Source organism: Zootermopsis nevadensis, unplaced genomic scaffold (genome assembly GCF_977971745.1).
Source record: "Zootermopsis nevadensis isolate Lab colony 2312 unplaced genomic scaffold, Znev_1.0 Znev_ptg000028l, whole genome shotgun sequence".
NCBI lineage: Eukaryota > Metazoa > Arthropoda > Insecta > Blattodea > Termopsidae > Zootermopsis > Zootermopsis nevadensis.
The window spans coordinates 427916-447540 of NW_028259160.1; the positions used below are offsets into that span (position 1 = coordinate 427916).

General features: G+C 40.5%; 1 protein-coding gene across 10 annotated transcripts in view; it reads right to left on the reverse strand.

Moving 5' to 3' along the window:
* LOC110826527 (TNF-receptor-associated factor 6) overlaps positions 1–14733 on the reverse strand; it is a 68936-nt gene extending 54203 nt beyond the window's left edge. Inside the window, exons 1-8 of one of the 10 annotated variants that reach the window (XM_087357625.1) lie at positions 14215–14509; positions 13438–13563; positions 13152–13220; positions 11460–11590; positions 11257–11371; positions 7296–7418; positions 4643–4759; positions 3291–3571 (exon numbers count right to left, since the gene is read on the reverse strand). In XM_087357625.1, the coding sequence (XP_087213751.1) occupies positions 3291–3571; positions 4643–4759; positions 7296–7418; positions 11257–11371; positions 11460–11590; positions 13152–13199 (815 nt within the window). In that variant the 5' untranslated portion in view covers positions 13200–13220; positions 13438–13563; positions 14215–14509. The other 9 variants (XM_022057245.2, XM_022057242.2, XM_022057248.2 and 6 more) reach the window with 9 other exon arrangements.
* Positions 14734–19625: the final 4892 nt, after the last annotated feature.

Below are 19625 nucleotides of genomic sequence, written 5' to 3' on the forward strand. Positions count from 1 at the left end.
CGAACCTTGAGGTCCAGTGGCAAACACACTAACCACTAGACCACCAGCTCATTAATCGCAATTTACGTTGAATTTCTAGTAAAAATGGATGTGCAGAAAAAATATTCGGGCTTTTTTTTACTAAGTAAACACAGTAAGTTTGTCTCTTTCAGTTTTTTATATGTAACTAACAATCACCTCACTTAATGGTACCTGCACCTTGTCCTGGTGGTGGGGCTTGAGTACCTCAGTGATCCCAAGAGCTATGTTGGCAGTAGCATAGCTACTGGTAGGGCCTCCCTAGGGAGAGGTCAGACTAAGACAGGTACCCTGTTCCTCCAGGTTGGGTGTTGGTCGCAATGCTAACAACCTTGCACCGTAAAAAGGAAGATGTTTCGAAACCTCGATCAAAGCCTCGGACAGACGGACCTAACAGAGGACCTAACGGAAGAGGAGAATTGAGGAGGCCATGGACCGAATACGGACCGGAGAGCCATAGTAGAAGAAGACGAACTAACAATCATTCTGACTTTTCTAATGTGTTTAAATGTAACTAAATTTTGTTCTTTGGAATATCATTTCGTCACCCTCATGATTTCGTTACAATGACATTTCACTGTAAAATTATACTTCACCTCTTTATAGTTCTTTGCGTGGACAATGAACACTGACATTTTTTAGGATGTCTGTCTGTTGGGTTATTGTACCACGTAGTCTGGTAGACGTTACCTACATTTCAGATGTGCTTGCTGCCAGCCCTTATGATGACGAAGGCAGTAAACACTTCTGAAACATCAGTAAACTTCCAACGGATGTTACATTGCAATAACACAAACCAAAATTACTTCCATTAAATAACTTTTGGTGCACAGATAGACAAGATCACTTAACTACACAAATCACATCACATCACATCACATACTGTCACAGTTTCACTGTCGTTATGTCCATGTACAGTATTTTCCTTTTCAAAACTTATTCAAAACCATCCGCCCATGGGCGGGTAACTTCAAAGCCCCAGGTGATGAGAGCAATGTGGAATTAAGTGATATTTCAATAGACCTGAGTCTGAAAGTTACGAGGGGCGTATACAAATGATTTAGATTAACCTGAATTATGTGATCCTTGATGGTGGTGGCTCCCAGTTTACACTTTGGCCCGTTCCACATATTCTCCCTGGAGGTTGATGCACCGTTGCCATCTCTCTGGCAATTTCCGTATTGCCTCACGCAACTATTGTTTGGGGGTGTCTCGTACCCACTCCCTGACAGCATCATGTAAGGCGTCACTATCGGGGAATCGGTGACCACACAGGGGATTCTTCATCTCACGGAAGAGGGCATAGTCACTTGGTGCCAGGTCGGGGGAATAGGGCGGGTGTGGGAGCATGGTGAACCCCAGTGACTGCACGTGCAACTGTGTTCAATTGGGTGACAGGCTTCGCATGTGACAACGAAACAGTGAAAAAGGGATCCAGCAGCGGTCATCCCAGAACATCAAGAGCTCCACAAATGATTCAAAGAGTGTCGGAACTGATCCCCTGCGTGGTCACCGACTCCCCGATAGTGACGCCACCACCATCAAAGATCACATAATTCAGGTTAGTCTAAATCATTTGTATACGCCCCTCGTATATACATAAACATTCATCCGACTGCCATATGAATTTCCACATATTCAAGCATGTGTAACTGTGAAAAAGATACTTCCACTTCCATCCACGTATCTGCGCAAAGCCGGCAGCAGTGGCCACGCGGTCCGAGGCATGGTCCTCGCGCGCCTGACCAAAGTTGCGTCTGACTTACCTCATCTCAGTCAGTGAGCATATCCATCTGTTGCATTAGGTTCACACAACATAAACTGTTTAATAAAACACGGGATGTAACTAATTTAATTGTCTACATATGCAAAAGGTGTCCCACTATGTGTCATGTAGGTGTTCAGGGGGGAAGAGGAAAATGCCTACTTTTCTCAACCTCAAAACTAGATGGGGGTGAATGGTCAGCATCACACCCCGGCCGTGCTTTACCCCCAGGGAGAGGATCCCAGGTAGCCATTAGACAGGAGGCTGGGTGGGCCCCAGAGCTAGTCTGGATGCAGAAAATCCTCTGCCCCTGTCAGGTACCAAACCCCGACCATCCAACACATAATCAGTCACTATACTGACTGAGCTATTCAGATCTATTTGTCTTTATATCGGGTTGTAAATTAAAAATAAGTCTTAATTTATACCAGATGACATATTAAACGAAAGAGTACGCCAAGAATTTAAATAGCAACATTTAAAGATTAAGCTTATCTCAAAGAGTTTATATCAGTAAATTTCCACATGGGGGCCCTCACTGACACAAGGTGTACCAAAAAGATGTATACACACACTCATTAATGAAATTGCCGCGTGGTCACTGGGACCGTGGGTTCGAATCCCATTCAAGCCATGGATGTTTGTCCCCGTTTTTCTGTGTTGTGCTGTCCTGTGTACAGGTAGAGGCCTTGCGATGGGCCGATCCCTCGTCCAATGAGTCCTATCGAATGTCTATAAATCAAGACAACGAAAGTTGGGACCGGCAGTGCTCAAGTGCTTGAACAACGGGTCGTTCCCAGTAACCAGTATCCCAGAATTACATGTCAGCATTGGCACTTAGTGAATTAGAAAATGTACTGTAGATGTTCAAAATGACCACTGTTAGCTTCATGACACAATTAACAGCAGTGAGCAACTCACTGACAAGCAGCCACCAAAGTAGCTGCCGTGTATATATATTTTTGGGACTCTCTGTATATCAATTTCTTGTATGATGAGCAACTCTTTGTGAAAATTAAAACTTCAATTTGAGCTTCATGTAAAGTATAAGTTATAAAGAACTGCACTAACTAATACCATAAAACTAACTCCATGGAGTAAAGACTTTCTTGATAAACTAACAGTCGCTCAACCATTTTGGGAACCTGAAAGTTCATCACCAAATACGGGCACCAGCCACTTGTCCATACCCAGAGCACACTGAAATTTCATTTGCCAAAATATAATTTACTAAAAACAATATTTAGTATGCATCACCATTACCAATTTTCATCAAAATCTGTTCAGTAGTTCCATATATGAGACATGCATACATCATAATTTTTCATTTCATGCAAATCAGAAAACTAATGTACGATAAAAACCACCAGGGATAAAGCATCCCTTATTTTACATCATGTCAATTCAAAATTCCTTTAAGTGTGAAAGCATTGTAACAAGTTTCACCTTGTTACTCACACAGCACAGTCAATTACTTGAATGACTGTCGAAGTAACGAAGTTCATACCTGTATCCATTAGGGGCAGTGTAAAACCCTGGGCTGTAGAACATTGAGCGTGTGGGATTGGTTGCCATGGACACCAACTTCTTTGAGATCTGCGTCACTGTCCACAAGTAAGTGCCATTGCAGTACCGCAAAGCAAGGTCCTGCGAAACCTGGTCAATGTTGGCAAACAGCTGTCGTTTCATGTTTTCAAGTTGGATGTCCTGCTCTCGGTTCCTCTGCTCCAGCACCACGATGCGCTCATACAGTGATCGCAACAGTCCCTGCCAAGACTGCTGAACATCCTGAAAACACAGACATGGCTGCTTTCAAAGTAATGGATTTTAATACCAAAACCATACAAATGTTCCTCCGAAAAGTTGGCTCACAGCCAAAATATTACACAAAGCAACAGCTCAGTTCACCTCTACAGGATAATCACAAACTAGCACACGCTAGAAAGCACTTCTGTACGGTCGACAGGTAAAGGTAAAGTTGTTCTTGGTGTTTGACTAACCACGATGCCACAACATGTAAGGCTGGAGGTATGGCTCCATGAATGCTTAACCTCAGCACAGAAAGGTGGTAAATGGTAAGCATTATGCCCCTAAAACTTCACTCATGAGGAAAGAACACCAGAACCATTAAATAGAAGGCTGAGTAGCCACAGAGCTCTAGTCTTGTTGGAACAAAGAGAAAATACTGCCCTGCCAGGAATTGAGCCCAGGTCATCAGGCCCATAACCTAACTAACCGTATATGCCTTTTACTCCAGCCAGAGAAGTCTGCGGTGGCGGAACACAGATTTGAGACAGGACATAACATCGATTTTGTCAACACCATGGTCCTCGAGAAGACAACAGGATATATGGACCGCAAAATAAATGAGGCTGTCGAGATCAAGCTCCACCCAAGTAACTTCAACAGAGAAGGAGGCTTCACACTTGGGTGATCATGGGATCCGGTAATCAACTTACTCCAGCAACCTAGAGTTCCAGCAGTACAAAGACAACACCCCGCCACACATTCCACACTCCCCCACCAAACGCCGCTCGGATACTTGCACGAGTCTTGGACATTTAAACTAGTTCGCGCTACGAGTCACAGTCAACAGCCTTGAAAATGTGGACAGAGATGGTCCTCAAAACGTCGGCGATCGATCACCAACTAACACAGCTGATAGCCCGAGAAGACTTCATTAATGATTCTGATACTGTTGTACACAATATCAGAACTATATGATACGAATTTTAAAAAAATTCCACACATAAAAATACAAAAAATTTACAAAAATACACCAGAAAATTTGTGATACCAAGATATTTTTTTTAGAAAATATGCTGTCCTGGCACCTGGTCATAGCACTGATGTACTTACCCCATTCATGTGCCCCTTGCTGTCGGGCTCCCAAAGGTTGCTAGCTTCCTGTGCCTTTGCATCCACCTTCTTCTCCTGCATGGAGACCTGCAACTTGCTATACGCTGCATTCAGTAGCTGCAATAAAACAACCAAACATATGCCCATAAGCACAAGTATATAACAAATAAAATATTTCCTTTTTGTTTATTAAACAATCCTTTTTAAACTCAATAGTTTGTGCCTATATACAGCGTGTTTCAAAAGTAGCTTTACAACTTGAGAGCGAGATACTGGTGAACTGATAGGAGATAAATATAATTTCAGAACATAGAAATGTAGTCAAACACTTCAAGTTTTATGTCCATCGGATTTTTATGGTTCAATGTGACTTCCATTTGTTATGCGGCAGACGTCCCATCTGTAGTCAATATCTTGCCACATGCGGTGTAGCATCTTCGGTGTCACTTCAGCAACTGCGGCGGTAATTCAAGTTCGGAGTTCGGCCACATTTGCAGGTAAGGGTGGCACATACACTTGACCTTTAACAAATCTCCACTAGAAAAAAATCTAAAGGTGTTGGATCCGGGGAACGAGGTGGCCATGCTATTGGTGCGGCCCGACCAATCCACCGACCTGGGAAACGGTTGTTGAAGTACTCGCGCACTTCTCCGAGGTAATGAGGGGGTGCACCGTCTTGCTGGAAGTGAATGCGTCCTTCCTGGTCATCTTTGTCAAGTTGTGGAATGAGGAACTGTTGGAGCATGTCCAGATACACAACGCCGGTAACGGTCTTCTCCATGAAAAAAAGGGGCCGTACACTTTATCTTTGCTGAGGGCGCAAAATACATTAACTTTTGGACTGTCACAAACATGTTCCAGGAAGGCATGTGGATTTTCACTAACCCAAATCCTGCAGTTGTGGGCGTTGACCTTACCAGTGACATGGAACGTGCTTTCGTGGCGGTTTTCGGTACTACAGTTTATGTGCATGAAACTTGATGTGTTTGGCTAAATTTGTGCATTTAAGAATATTGCGCACGTCCTTTAAATAAATTTATATTCTCCTGCAAAGTTGTAAAGCTACTTTTGAAACACGGTGTATTGTCAAATGGTAAAATGACTATGAGATGAATTTGAAAGAATGCAGAAGTAGTCCTGGCATATTTTAAGGTTCTGTCCCAGAATTTGCCTAGACTGAGGAAGACCATGCAAGATCTTGCCATCACCACCACTGAGTTTGAACCCCATTAGAAATAAGTGAAGTCCCTTCCTTACTGACTGCCAAAGTCACTTTCTTCCCTACCATCATTTCTTGGTAAAGATGTGGCCTGATATGAGGGATTCTTGCGAGTTGAATGTAATTGAAAGGTTGTGCTTTGTGAACCCAATGTAAACTTGGATATGTAAATTTTAATCATATGCAAGTCCTACATTTTGCAAGTAGTTTTATAACCAAAGGAGTTGTTTTCTATTTCATTCTGATGTAACCCTCTTTTAAGGTTTTTCTCAATTTAACGTACAAAATGTTTTATCCCTAGGCAAACCTTAAATTGGGGCTTCACTGTGCTTGTGTACTTCCTACATAATGGCAGAAACACTGATATATTTTGAATCACGGTTCCATTTCTTACAGTTCATGTGTGGTTTCTTAAACTGCTGCCCGACTCCAACAAAGAAAAAGGAACTTCACAAATTGGCCGGAACAGTTTTACCCAACCACCCTCACTAATTTCACTCAACTTTCTCCATGTTTCAAAATGTTGAAACTACCGGTGACTTACACATGCAGTCAACCAATCACCTATAACTGTTCACGTTAAACTTAATCTTTCCTAAACAAGTAGCCTTATGTAAGATCTGAGGTTTTCACAGCGGTGAGTATGAAGATTTCTGTCTTCTGGGTTGTTACGCTGTGTAGTCTGGTTGATGTTTACCAACGTTGCGATGCCCTGATGACGGAGGCAGTATGACCTCTGAAACGTTGGTAAACATCGACCAGACTACACAGCGCAACAACCTAGAAGACAGAAATCTTCATACTCATCGCCCTGATGACGGAGGCAGTATGACCTCTGAAACGTTGGTTAACATCGACCAGACTACACAGCGCAACAACCCAGAAGACAGAAATCATCAAGTAGCCTTATCATTAATAACTGAGCTACTGCCCAATTATAAGTCCCTGTACAGATGATGACATAGTAAGGACGACAAAGTAACAAGAATATTGCCAACAAACACGATGCCAAAACTAACAAATTGGTATGTCATGTGCATAAAATATGTGAAAAAATTTATAAAAAGTTCACCATTGTCCCAATGTGAAGTAGCCTTGTGTGTGGATGAGTGTTCTGAGGTGTAACATACTAAGTAAATTTTCTAAGGTCTGCTGAATTCCAGTTTTCTAATTGTTTTCATTTGTATCTAATTTCTTCTTAACACAAATAAAAAAAAAATTTGGTTCCCTTTAGACAGTATAAACATTCTGTGTATATTCATCATCACAAAGACAATATTTAATTAAAATCTGATAAAACAAAACAGAACATGTCAATTACAAAGTTTGTGATTTATGATCTTGCTATGAACATCACATAAAAACACCCATCTCATAACCTTATTAAAATACCGTCATGGGAGAAATGCTGGTAAGGCACAGAGACAAACTTACACTCGTGTGGTAGTGTATCTGTGTGTCAAGGTGTGTTACCAGCTCATCTGGGTGCACCGACGCCAGACAGCCAACTTCTCGGAAACTGCAGTCAACCATCTGTGAACCCAAGTCTTGTCCTTTCTGTGGACTCAAACAACAAGTAAATAAAGCAAACATCAGTGCCTTGAGTGTCTCTGTTCGTCCACAAGATTTTGTGGAAAGAAATGTGAGACACACCAAAATGGAGCTGTAGAACAATACCAGCAAGCACCCGATTTAGTAACATCCGTAACACAAACTTTTACTGGTTTTCGTGAAAATTTACATGAAGCATGTCACTGGAGACCTTGCCTCCACAGATGGTATTTTCTAACCCTCTGCCATCAATACTAGAATGGAGCTTGCAAAAACTTGTGAAATTAATGAAACTTCAGCCACTAAATGTCACATAAATAAGTTTTGTATGGTGACATCTCTGCAAGGTATTTACACAAAATATTTTTGGTTTCATGTTTTCAAGTGGTTGTGAAATTTAAGTGCAAATTGTTAGCCCTTCATTAACCCAAAACTTTGCTTAATCCATCTGAACTGATTCTTTACCTAAACCTATATAAACCACCCCCATCCTAACACTCCTCACTTCAGCCCCTAACTACTACATGGCACAACAAACCAGATAATCTCCATCTATAGTTAGTATCACGTTGCCCTTGGCGGACTAGTGGTTAGCGTGCTCGCCACTGGACTCAAGGTTCGCAGGTTCAAACCAGGCCGAGGTCGATGGATTTTTAAGGATGATAAAAATCCATAGCACAAGTTCCTTCGGAGGGGAAGTAAAGCCGGCGGTCCCATGTCGTAGATTTACGGCATATAAAAGAACCTTACGAGCATGAACAAGATGTTTCGTAAGCAAAATTCAGCAGCCATTTCTCACCCAAGTTTCCCGATTGACTGCTAGATGGCTCTGGCAGTCAAATTGGGATTGAGTAGAAATTGTGCAGAGGCAGTGGGCTGGTCACTCACTACTCACAAATGCACACTTCAAAGACCGAGAAACCTCCGTAGAGGCAGCCAAGACCCACATGGGTTGCAGAACCAATGATGACAGTTAGTACAAATTTCTTAATGCCACATTTATAGTTTCTGTCCACCTGGCAAGAGTCTACGACAAATTCATTCCAGTAATGAGATGTGCTCATACGATAACAAAGATAACTGCCAAGAGGGACCATACCACACACAGTTTTGATTTTGTCAAAGATGAGGGTTGTGGCTGATATGCAACAAAAGCATGCACTGGATCTAACAGAACCTGACCCCAAAAAATCTTAAACAATGGCACTACAAAACAATCACTGAATTTTTTTTTCTTTATAAAAAGTGCATATAGGGGAACAGCCCATCTGTATGTCTGTCAAATGTGTCACCACAAAAATTACTACAAGGATTTCAAATAAATTTATTCTGGGTAATCTAGACTAAAAATTGCAAGGTGAATTTAATTTTAATTTGCAACAGTCCAACACTTGACACCCTATGCCAAAATTTAACTTTATGGCTCAGCATATGAACAACTCTTACCTTGATGCTAATTCTATGTGCTATGCGGTTACAAACTACTATAATGTCCTGTATTGACTAGGGTTTCTTCTCAAGTTTCTGCAATGCTGTATTTTTAATTAATGTATCCTATTTTTGTCTTGTCTTACGATTGTAAGTCTGACTGAGAATCAGGGAAGAGCAAATAGTTCCAGGCCAGCAGAAAGTCTCCAAGCAGGTATCAGAGGGGGAGGGGCTGAGTAAAGAGTGGGAAGAGAACAAACAGGCTCTTTCCAAGGCTTACTCCTTTATTAGGGATTACTGGTCCTGGGATAAACAATATATAACTAGATGAAAGATTCTCAGGCTACAAGCCGCGTCAGGTGGCTGAACGGTGAACAAACTGTATCTTCTGCCAACATTTCAAGAAAAATCTCTGTTCTCATCCTCAGGGCTGCTGGGTAACCAGTCCGTTCCTTTGTTGCCCACTAGCTGATGGGAACTGGCGGTGGATGGCAGGTAATAATGATATTGCTGGCAGCCTATCTATTGCCTTGTTTCACGCTGGCAAATGGGAACTGGCAGTTGAGGTCATGTGCTCGCACTAGCTGACTTGGCCTTCTGGGCGGACAGCAGTTTAGTCACAGGATACCAGGACCAGCTCAGACTGAAACCATCATCCCTATTGAAGTTGTTGTCAAGTAGGCGGATCTCAATGGCTTAATTCTCGAAACATTGGCAGAAGACACGGTTTGTTCACTGATCAACCACCTGAGGCGGCTTGGAGCCCAAGAATCTTTCATCAACTTCACTTGCCGCAAAAGCTTAACTTCATACAACATATAACACCTTTCTTCCTCAAATAATGGTGCATGATCATTCTTTGCATATTCCAAAACATTTATATTTTTTCAGTTAACGAGGATCCACCCAATAAAAATTCTCCAAACTATGACAGATTTTGAAAGCAGAGAGTTGCATCTGACAATCTAAATTTAAGACCTTCAGAAGTATATAAGCCTAATGAACACTCAGTAGATTAAATCACTTTCCTATTCAAGGAAAAAGTTGTGTTCAGGCAGTAACCCCAAAGAACACAAACACTCCAGAATAAACCTTTACAGACTGTGAGACAGACAGGTCACACTTTCGACATAAACTTGTATTGTGGTAATCAGAGACAACTTGCTGACACTGACATCAAGCCAACACACGGCACATGCTGCAGTTTGACCAAACAGCAGAAGGACTGGGCCATAAATCGTACAGACCACCACTTCTTAAGTTGTAGCATAGTAAATCAAGATTCTGATCATATCTACACAAGTAAATGTGTTACATGGACTTGCTGTAGTGTCTTTAGTAACTGTAAACATAATTTTTGGTGCACCATCTCAATGTTCATCAATGCACATTTTTCAGCAAAGCCCTCTTTATGCATGAAGCGAGCATAGTGACCTTACCAAAGTGAACTGAACATAACCTATGCGTTATATATGAACATGTGGCAACTCATTCTTTGAGGTGGCATGAATACTTCTGTAGTGAAAAACAGCATCCTATGTATAAAAACAAAAAGAAAAGTGCAATTATCCAAAACATATTTCTTTTAAGAATTATTGGACAACAGAATATGTTGTACCGCCAGTAATAATGAAATTTTTTACTGTGTTCTGAATTAAGCACTAGATTTATTATATATATTCTGCAAAAGTCAATTACAATTTTCATAGGTTGCATGATGTATGCTTCTTGACATGGTTTCTGCTTTGCGTCTCTACACCAAATTGCGAATAAACTACAGAATTTTTCTAAGTATCCACGCAGTCAGAAATAAAAGAGCTTAAACAATTCTTACCAATTTCATAATTAAGTGTTGCCATTCTTTTTTCATATCCACTAGACACCATTCAGCATGGTGTGCATTGGTGGTTAGCATGATTCACGACCCATCAGTATGTGGGTTCGATCAGGACCGTGACATTTAACGCTCCTGCTGTGACCTCCTTTTTGCAAGATGATGATGAAAGTGGAGTAATTGTTGGGATGCCACGGGGAAACCCCGGAGGAAAACTCCGTGATGCCTAGACCACGGCCTCGCGCAACACAAGTTCTAAATCGGAGCACCGCCGGGAATCGAACCCGGGACCCCAGTATTACAAGCCCAGCGTTTTAACCGCTAGACCACCGTGGCAGTGTTACCATTAAATTCAGGCTTAAAGTGTAAGAAACCAAACAAAAACTAATAAACACAAGAATGAAACAGGCAGAAAGACTAATTTAAACATTTTTTTTTGTACAAATGTACATACTGTATCAACAACAGCAAACACAAGTTACAAAGGAGGGATCAAATATACTACACAACTCAATATTTCTGCTATACATTTTTTAAATTGTCTGTAAGAATCATTTCTCTGATATGACAATCCTTACAGACCTGTGGTTTTTTTACGTCCAGCTCCTGAATCTCTCTGCGGGTGAAGTTGTCTGGGAAGAGGTCCTTCTCTGCGTTGAGAGGCATGTTATCCACAGGACACACCCCACCCTCACGCCTGTAACAACAAATACCACACATATAGTGATGACTAAAATGCAAGGCACTAATTAAACTTCACAGTATTTCTGAGAGGTATATCTTACTGTAGCCACTTGTGAATACAAGCATTACAGAAACGGTGTCCACATGGTGTCAGCACAGGCTCTGAGAGACACTGCAAGCAGATTGGACACTCGAACCTTGCCTCTAGAGCTTTATCACCTTCCAGGGATGGCTAAAAATCAAACAAAATACTTCAAATATCATCACACATCACATTAAATTAATTTTCTCTATCTTCGGCAAATAATAATAGTGCTTATTTTACAGTGATTTACTGCGCCGATATTAAGGAATGTCATGTCACACAAAACAGTCGTGCAGACACGTAACATATAAACATGCATGGTGTCATACAGCATTTCATCTGCTGAATCAGTCTTCCTGGACGATACACTAAATATTGAACACTGCCTCAAATTCCTTTACAACCTCTTTATTCCGACTTTTCAGTGTGCAGCAATTAACCAAATTTTTAGTTGCTACCTTGGAGACAGATATTCTATCCCTTCCATGTCAACTTCACTGCTGTCATCAGTATCTGTATCATCAGCCAAGCTGATGACAATGCATTCTACTGCTCCTTTGACAAAGCTGTCCATATACCCACATGTTCAAAAAAAGTAAAGCGTCCCACTATACGCCATGTAGGCGCTTAGGGTGAGTGGAGGTATAGCTCCTACTCTTTCTTGACCTCGGCACTAGATGGGGTGAGTGGTCAGCATCACGCCCCAGTCGCGCTTTACCCCTGGGAAAGGACCCCAGTACCCATTGGATAGGAGGCTGGGTGGGCCCTAGAGCCGGTCTGGACACAGAGGCTAGAGGAAAAATCCTCTGCCCCCGTCGGGGATCGAACCCCGGTCGTCCAGCCCGTAGCTAGTCACTATACTGACTGAGCTATCCCGGCTCATATTCCCACATGTTCACTTCCTTGATATTCCAAATGAGATTAATCAAGTATAACTCTTGTTTAACAGTCATAAATATGGGATTATTTCATTTGTTTACTAAATATATATCCCATCTCTAGAAATCTCTTAATTAGGCATAGAAACTTTAGCCCTTCATAACACTATTTCATCCTTCTTGGCGAGTAAACAATGACAATTTTGTATAATATAAATGAAGTTCATTACTTTCAAAAGCATGTGAGAAAAAATAGGCACATAATCATCACTATTAATTTTAGCTAATATTTTATTCAAGGTTGGAATTTTCCACCTGAAAAAATAGTTTTTTTTATGATTAAGGGCTTTCATAAACCTGTTACTCTTCTCTCTCTCTCTCTCTCTCTTAATGATATTTCTCGCTGCATTTTCATTGGTGTACATAACTTTCCATCTGCATATGTTCTTTTTCTTACGTGGTAAATGCTAGCCTTGGATATACCAACTGAATCAGCCACTAAACTTCTCACTTCATCTAGAGTACCCCAAAAACTATCTTCACAAAATGTTGAAAATATTTAACAAACATCATTTTTCACTACTTGTCAGTGGCTTTCCTTTCTATGCTTAAATTACAGATAGGTCTGGTTCAGCCACATTTTTAAAATTAAACATATTTCTTTAAGATAATTTAATATTATCCTCTCACTTCTACCTACATAGACCAATAGTAATCTCAAACTACAGTATCTTGATCTTAAACATGACTATACAAACTTGGGTGTGATATATACAAGTGAAATTCTTTTAAAATCTCAATATTCTTGCCACACCTAAAATCTTACTTACAATACTGCTCTCCTGTGCACAGCCCCCTCGAGCTTCCTGTACTGCCATCACACTTAGTGTTCAAACAACCTGCAATTGTTTCACACATCCAGAGAGCTAATCACAATACAAAGAGTCTTGGAAAATATGAGTATAAAATATAATAATATTAGCTTAGAATGAAAAACAGTATGTGTAACTGAGCAAACAACAATAAATGGTGAATAGGGAGTGGTTATGTCTATCAAAATCACATCTCAGAATTAACTGAGAACTATCGCTCAAGCGGTTAACACATGTCACTTACATCCAGGAGATAGAAAGGTAAAGTTGCCCCTCAAATAAACATAAAGGCATATAACAGGAATACGTGATGGAGGTGAATGCCACTATCATTGTCATTTTCCATCTCATCCCACTAGCCAATACCAAACTATACAATTAATGACAAAAAATTAAAATATGATCCAGCCATCTTATAGAATAGAGCCTGCAACTTATCCATATCTAAAGTTCACAGTTCCACAAAATAGGCAAGTCTTACATAGTATCACATTCCTGTCGTTTTATATATTATTCTGGAAAATGTATAAATTTATAATAAAAATAGCAAAGTAGAATTCTGGGATCTATTTAAACGCTAGTAGTCCCATTTCTAAATATTATCTCAAATAAGCAGAATACGAATTTGTTAAACTGATTTCAGCACCTAAAATCACAAGAAACATCATCTGCTAAAATGAACACACCTTAAACGTCGTAAGAGTTCTAAAATCACTACGATGTTACAGGACGACAAATGTTGCAAATTATTTGCAAGACCTTGCTTTCCAACACATACCTATTTAAACACGAATCTAAACGAGCTCTTCATGATATAGTAGCAAAAAGTAAATAAATATACCTGCAGCTTCACCTGTGCTTCACATGTTTCGAGAAAAACAAGCAGACATTCTCCATTGTAATTCTCGTATAAATAATTTTGAAGTTCATCCACCATTTGTAAAATTGTAGCGCATCTGGTGAAAGATGTTAACGAAAAGATAATACCTTCGCATTCATCTGAGCATAGTGAACTACTCACCGTATCTTCCCGAATAAAACACTTTTAGTGATTTCAAGCGATGTTTGCAACACAGGGGTCTGTGGCTTTACTTAAATAAAAAAATCGACAAAATTGCTGTTCACGAAACTGAGAAGAGAACTTCATGTGATATATGTATACAATCGTGACAGTTATATGGAGAAAACCCCGTAATTTAATAATATGTAGTGAATCAACTATAAATTGACTGGATCCACTGGCTTAATATTTATATGTTAGATCTGTGATACTAGTTCTCCAACATCGATTTTCTTTAGGTTGGTGTCCCCGTCAAGAGTTCATCTATGCTATGAAAGACCAAAGATAAAAAATACCAGTGGTACCTTTGTATAAAGAAATCAGATAATGCAGAAATTCAACTTTACTAAACAATGATAATGATAATGACAACATTTGCGATTTATTCCTTTATTAAGGCGCTTGCTAACAGAAAGGCGTCTAACTACTGAACTTAACTTCGGCAGCAGGCTGATAGAGTTGGTGAATAAAATACTACGCATTGGCTCATTATGTCTTCACAGCACAGGCAACTCTCAGTTTACGAAACAGTTCATGACGCTGGGGAGACCTAGACGTAGATGGGAGGAAAATATCAGGCGGGATCTATGGGACACAGGAGTTGAAGGAAACTGGATTTTGTTGGCCCAAGACAGGGTCAACTTTTCGTTGGCTTGATCTATAGACATTCGGTAGGACTCCTTGGACGAGGGATCGGCCCGTCGCAAGGCCACTACCTCTACACAGGACAGCACAACACAGAAAAATGCTGACAAACATCCATGGTTTGAGTGGAATTCGAACCCATGGTCCCAGCGACCGCGCGGCCACTGAGGACCCCTCTTATAATTTGCTAAAGTGATATACTACATTACAGTATATGCAGAGATTTGTATGCTTGTGACACATAAAGCATGTTTTATGAAATATAATTCTAAATAATACTATGAAGCAATTGTCAAACTCAACAATTTTTCATTGAATGGGGATGTTTCATTCTCTAGGTTTGTGACAGTGATCATTGATTCATTACAAAAAAAAACAATGTCAGACGCTGTCCATTGTCTAAGATATATATATGATTTTCTGATCTGATTTGCTTGGCATTTTCGGAGTTGGCTCTATTATCATATTCAGGCTAATGGATGTCATTATACTGACATTAATTTTTTATATTATTAGTAACAACAACTGGGACTGAACCTGGAACTTTCCTAACACAAGGCTGGTTCACTAACCACTAGACCACATGCAGAAATGATTGTAGTTATAACTCCACTTGTGTTACACATTAACTTTTCCTATTCCGTAGTAGAAAGATCCAAACGGAACTTTTATTGGCCACTTAGGTTTAGTGGATAGCAAACTAGACTAATATTCAAAATTATTCCAGGTCTGATGCCAACTGCTGTCATAAATAATACAAAAAAAAGTGTCAGTACAATTATAACCAATCAACTGAAGATGGGAGTACGACAACTCCTGAAAAGTCATGTATATCAAATACACCTCAGACAGTGTCTACATAACCATCACGGTGTTATAGCGGTTAGAACACTGGGCTTGTAATACTGGGGTCCCGGGTTCGATTCGCAGCGGTGCTCAGATTTACAACTTGTGTTGGGCAAGGCCGTGGTCCAGGCATCACGGAGTTTTCATCCGGGGTTTCCCCGGTTTCTCCGTGGCATCCCAACGATTACTCCACCTTCACCATCATTTCGCAAAAAGGGGGTCACAGCAGGAGTGTTAAATGTCGGGGTCCTGGTTGAACCCATGTACTGATGGGTCGTGAATCCTGCTTACCACCAATGCACACCATGCTGAGTGGTGTGTATTGGATATGAAAAAAAAAGTGTCCACATAGTGTTCTTATAATAAACAAATATTCATTACTGGAAAATATTTTAACATAAGCGTATAAGGTACTTTGGTAGGAGATAGACAATATTTTCACCATACTGAGATTTTACTGCTAAATACTTCCCTGTTTGACCCCTCTAAACATTTGGAAACATTCAGATTTTATGCTGTTTTCACCTTTATCAAAAATATTCTTAATTCTAGATAACAGTATTTTTTAAACATTTGCTCTGTGTAACACCTTCCAAATTTCTCGTGTTACAATGTCACATGCCTTTCCGGTGCCAATAGAGTTAAATATCTAACTAACTAACTAACTAACTAACTAGATGGCTTACCGAACCCGAAGGTTCATCACCGAATTAACCAAAGCCCTCCACCGGACCCTGTCCTGGGCCAACAAAATCCAGTTTCCTTCAACTCCTATCTCGGATAGATCCCGCCTGAGATTATCCTCCCATCTACGTCTAGGTCTCCCCAGCGGTCTCTTCCCTTCAGGTTTCCCAACCAGTACCCGGTGCACACCTCTTGTCCCATCCATGCGCGCTACATGTCCCGCCCATCTCACTCTTCTCGACTTAATCACCCTCACAATACTGGGGGAGCAGTACAGATTTTTAAGCTCGTCATTGTGCAGTTTTCTCCACGCCCCATCGTCTTCCCTCTTAGGCCCAAATATCCTCCTCAACACCCGATTCTCAAACACCTGCAATCTGTGTTCCTCCCTCTGAGTGAGAGACCATGTTTCGCACCCATACAAAACAACAGGCAAGATTATTGTTTTGTATACTTTAATTTTCAGGTTCTTAGAAATCAGACGGGAAGACAAAATATTTTGGACTGAGAAGTAGCAAGCATTTCCGGAATTTAGTCTCCTCCTAACTTCCTCACAAGTATCATTTTGATTTGTTATTGTTGTTCCCAAATATTTGAACTTTGTAACCCTTTCAAAGGATTTATTAGCTACCCTAAGATAATTTTGCCCGCCTGTCTTCTGATGACGAGATACTAACATGTACTTAGTTTTTTCTGAATTTACTTCCAGCCCCACTTGTCTACCAGCCTCTAGTAAAACTTCTGCGTTCCTCTTTATTGTATTTATATCGTCCCCCAATAAATTAACATCATCAGCATATGCCAATAGCTGATGTGTCCCGTTCAATTGCAAACCCTCCTGCCTACCTTGGACCTTCCTGATGGCGTATTCTAGCGCAAAGTTAAAGAGCAAGGGAGACAAAGCATCTCCTTGTTTTAGACCGTTCTTGATGAGGAATGTCTCAGATACATATTTACCTACTCGAATTTTGCTGCAGGTTTCATTTAAGCACATTTTTATTAGACCCACTAGCTTCTTTGGTATACCAAATTCAATAAGAATATTATATAGCACTTCTCTCTTCACAGAGTCATAGGCTTTTTTGAAATCTATAAATAACTGATGTACAGTCCCACCGAACTCCCATTTTTTCTCTAGTATCTGACGAATGCAAAAGATCTGATCAATCGTTGATCTGTTTCGTCTGAACCCACACTGATGATCCCCAATAGTTTCATTCGCATATGGGGTTAATCTTGCCAAAAGAATGTTGGATAGAATTTTGTATGAGGTTGATAGCAGCGATATTCCTCGGTAATTACCACACTCAGTCTTGTCCCCCTTCTTATAAATAGGAATAATTATGGATTCCTTCCATTGATGTGGCATCTCTTCCTTATCCCAAATTAACTGAATAAGCTTATGGATCCTCATATGCAACCCTTTGCCACCTGCTTTAATTAATTCGGCCGGAATCTGATCAATTCCTGGAGATTTATAACTTTTCAACTTCCCAATGGCTAGTTCCACTTCATCTAAGCTAGGTTCTGGCACCAACAGTTCAGCTGTATGCATTTTAATCTGTCTAATATCACCAGTATCATGAACATTTAAGAGCTCGCTAAAGAAATTTTTCCACCTATTCACAATTTTTATTGGATCTGCAAGCAAATTGCCACTATCATCCTTTACCAAATTAGTCTGGGGTTGATATCCTTTCTTAAAGTTATTAATGCCTCTGTACAGGTCTCTGATGTTTTTTTCCTTACTATTTGTCTCAAGTTCAGCAATTTTGCCCTTCAGGTATTCCCTTTTCTTAGTCCTAAAGGTTCTACTAGCCTCACGTCTCACGTTACATAGATTATCCGCATTTGTTTTGTTTGGGTTCTGCAACCATTGAAATTTTGTTTGCTTCCTTCGATCTATTAATTTTGAACATTCTTCATCAAACCACGGTTTATTTTGCTTTCTCCTGTAGTATCCTAGTTTCTCTTTTGCTGAAATTTTGATGCAGTTTCTGACATTTTCCCACTCCCTGTTGATGTCCACACTTTCATTATCCTCATTTGTCTCTAAAATTTGAAACCTATTCGAAATTTCAACTTGATATTGTTCCTTTGCCTCTCCCTCACTTAATTTTTTCAAATCAAATCTTTCTGTGTCAAAATTTTGTTTAGTTCGTCTACTTACTGAAAGCCGCTCCCTCACTTTTGCTACCACCAGATAATGATCAGTGTCGCAATCTGCTCCTCTGAATGATCTCACATCAATTACATTTGTCTGCCTTCTCTTATCTACTAAAACATGATCTATTTGATTGTGTGTTCTGCCATCTGGGGAAGTCCAAGTGTATTTATGAACATCACGGTGTGGAAATTTTGTACTTTTTACAATTAAATCTTTTGACGTAGCGAAGGTCACTGCTCTGACGCCATTATCATTACTAAGTGCATGGAGACTCTCGCTGCCTATTGTGGGTTTGAAGACATCCTCCCTCCCAATTTTTGCATTGAAATCTCCTAGCAGAATTTTCATGTGATACTTGCCAAATGTATCAAATACTGATTCCAATTCTTCATAAAAGCTATCCTTGATATCATCGCTTTTGTCTTCAGTTGGGGCATGAACATTAAGGACAATGATGTCGCACCAACGTCCTTCCAAAATTACGTAAGACAACCTGTCACTAACAAATTCTACTCTCTTAACTGCTGCCCTAATTCTGCTATGAACAAAAAAACCCGTCCCTAGCTGATGATTGTCATTCCCCTTTCCATAGAAAAATGTAAAATTGTCCACTGGGATCGTGCCCTCCCCCTCCCATCGCACTTCCTGCACTGCCACTAAGTCTAACTTATAATTCCCTAATTCCCTACACACTGATTTCAGTGCCCCAGCCCTATAGAGGCTCCTAATGTTCCAGGTACCAAATCTCATGTCCTTTTTCAATTGCCGTGGTCGTGCCAAAGAGTCCGTCCTGATCCGAGGCTTGGTTGATTTTTTCGTAACACATATTTTTTTTAAAGGTGAAAGGTTGTTAGCCCTACACCCAACCCCCAACCTGGAGGACCAGGGTATCACTCTTAGTCTAGCGCATCTCCTTAGACCTGTCCGGCTTGGGTGACCCTACCATGAGCCGAAGCTCAGGCCGGCATAGCCCTAAGGGTCATTTGAGCACGCAAGCCTCCTCACCCGGCAGATTGCCTTCGACAAGGTG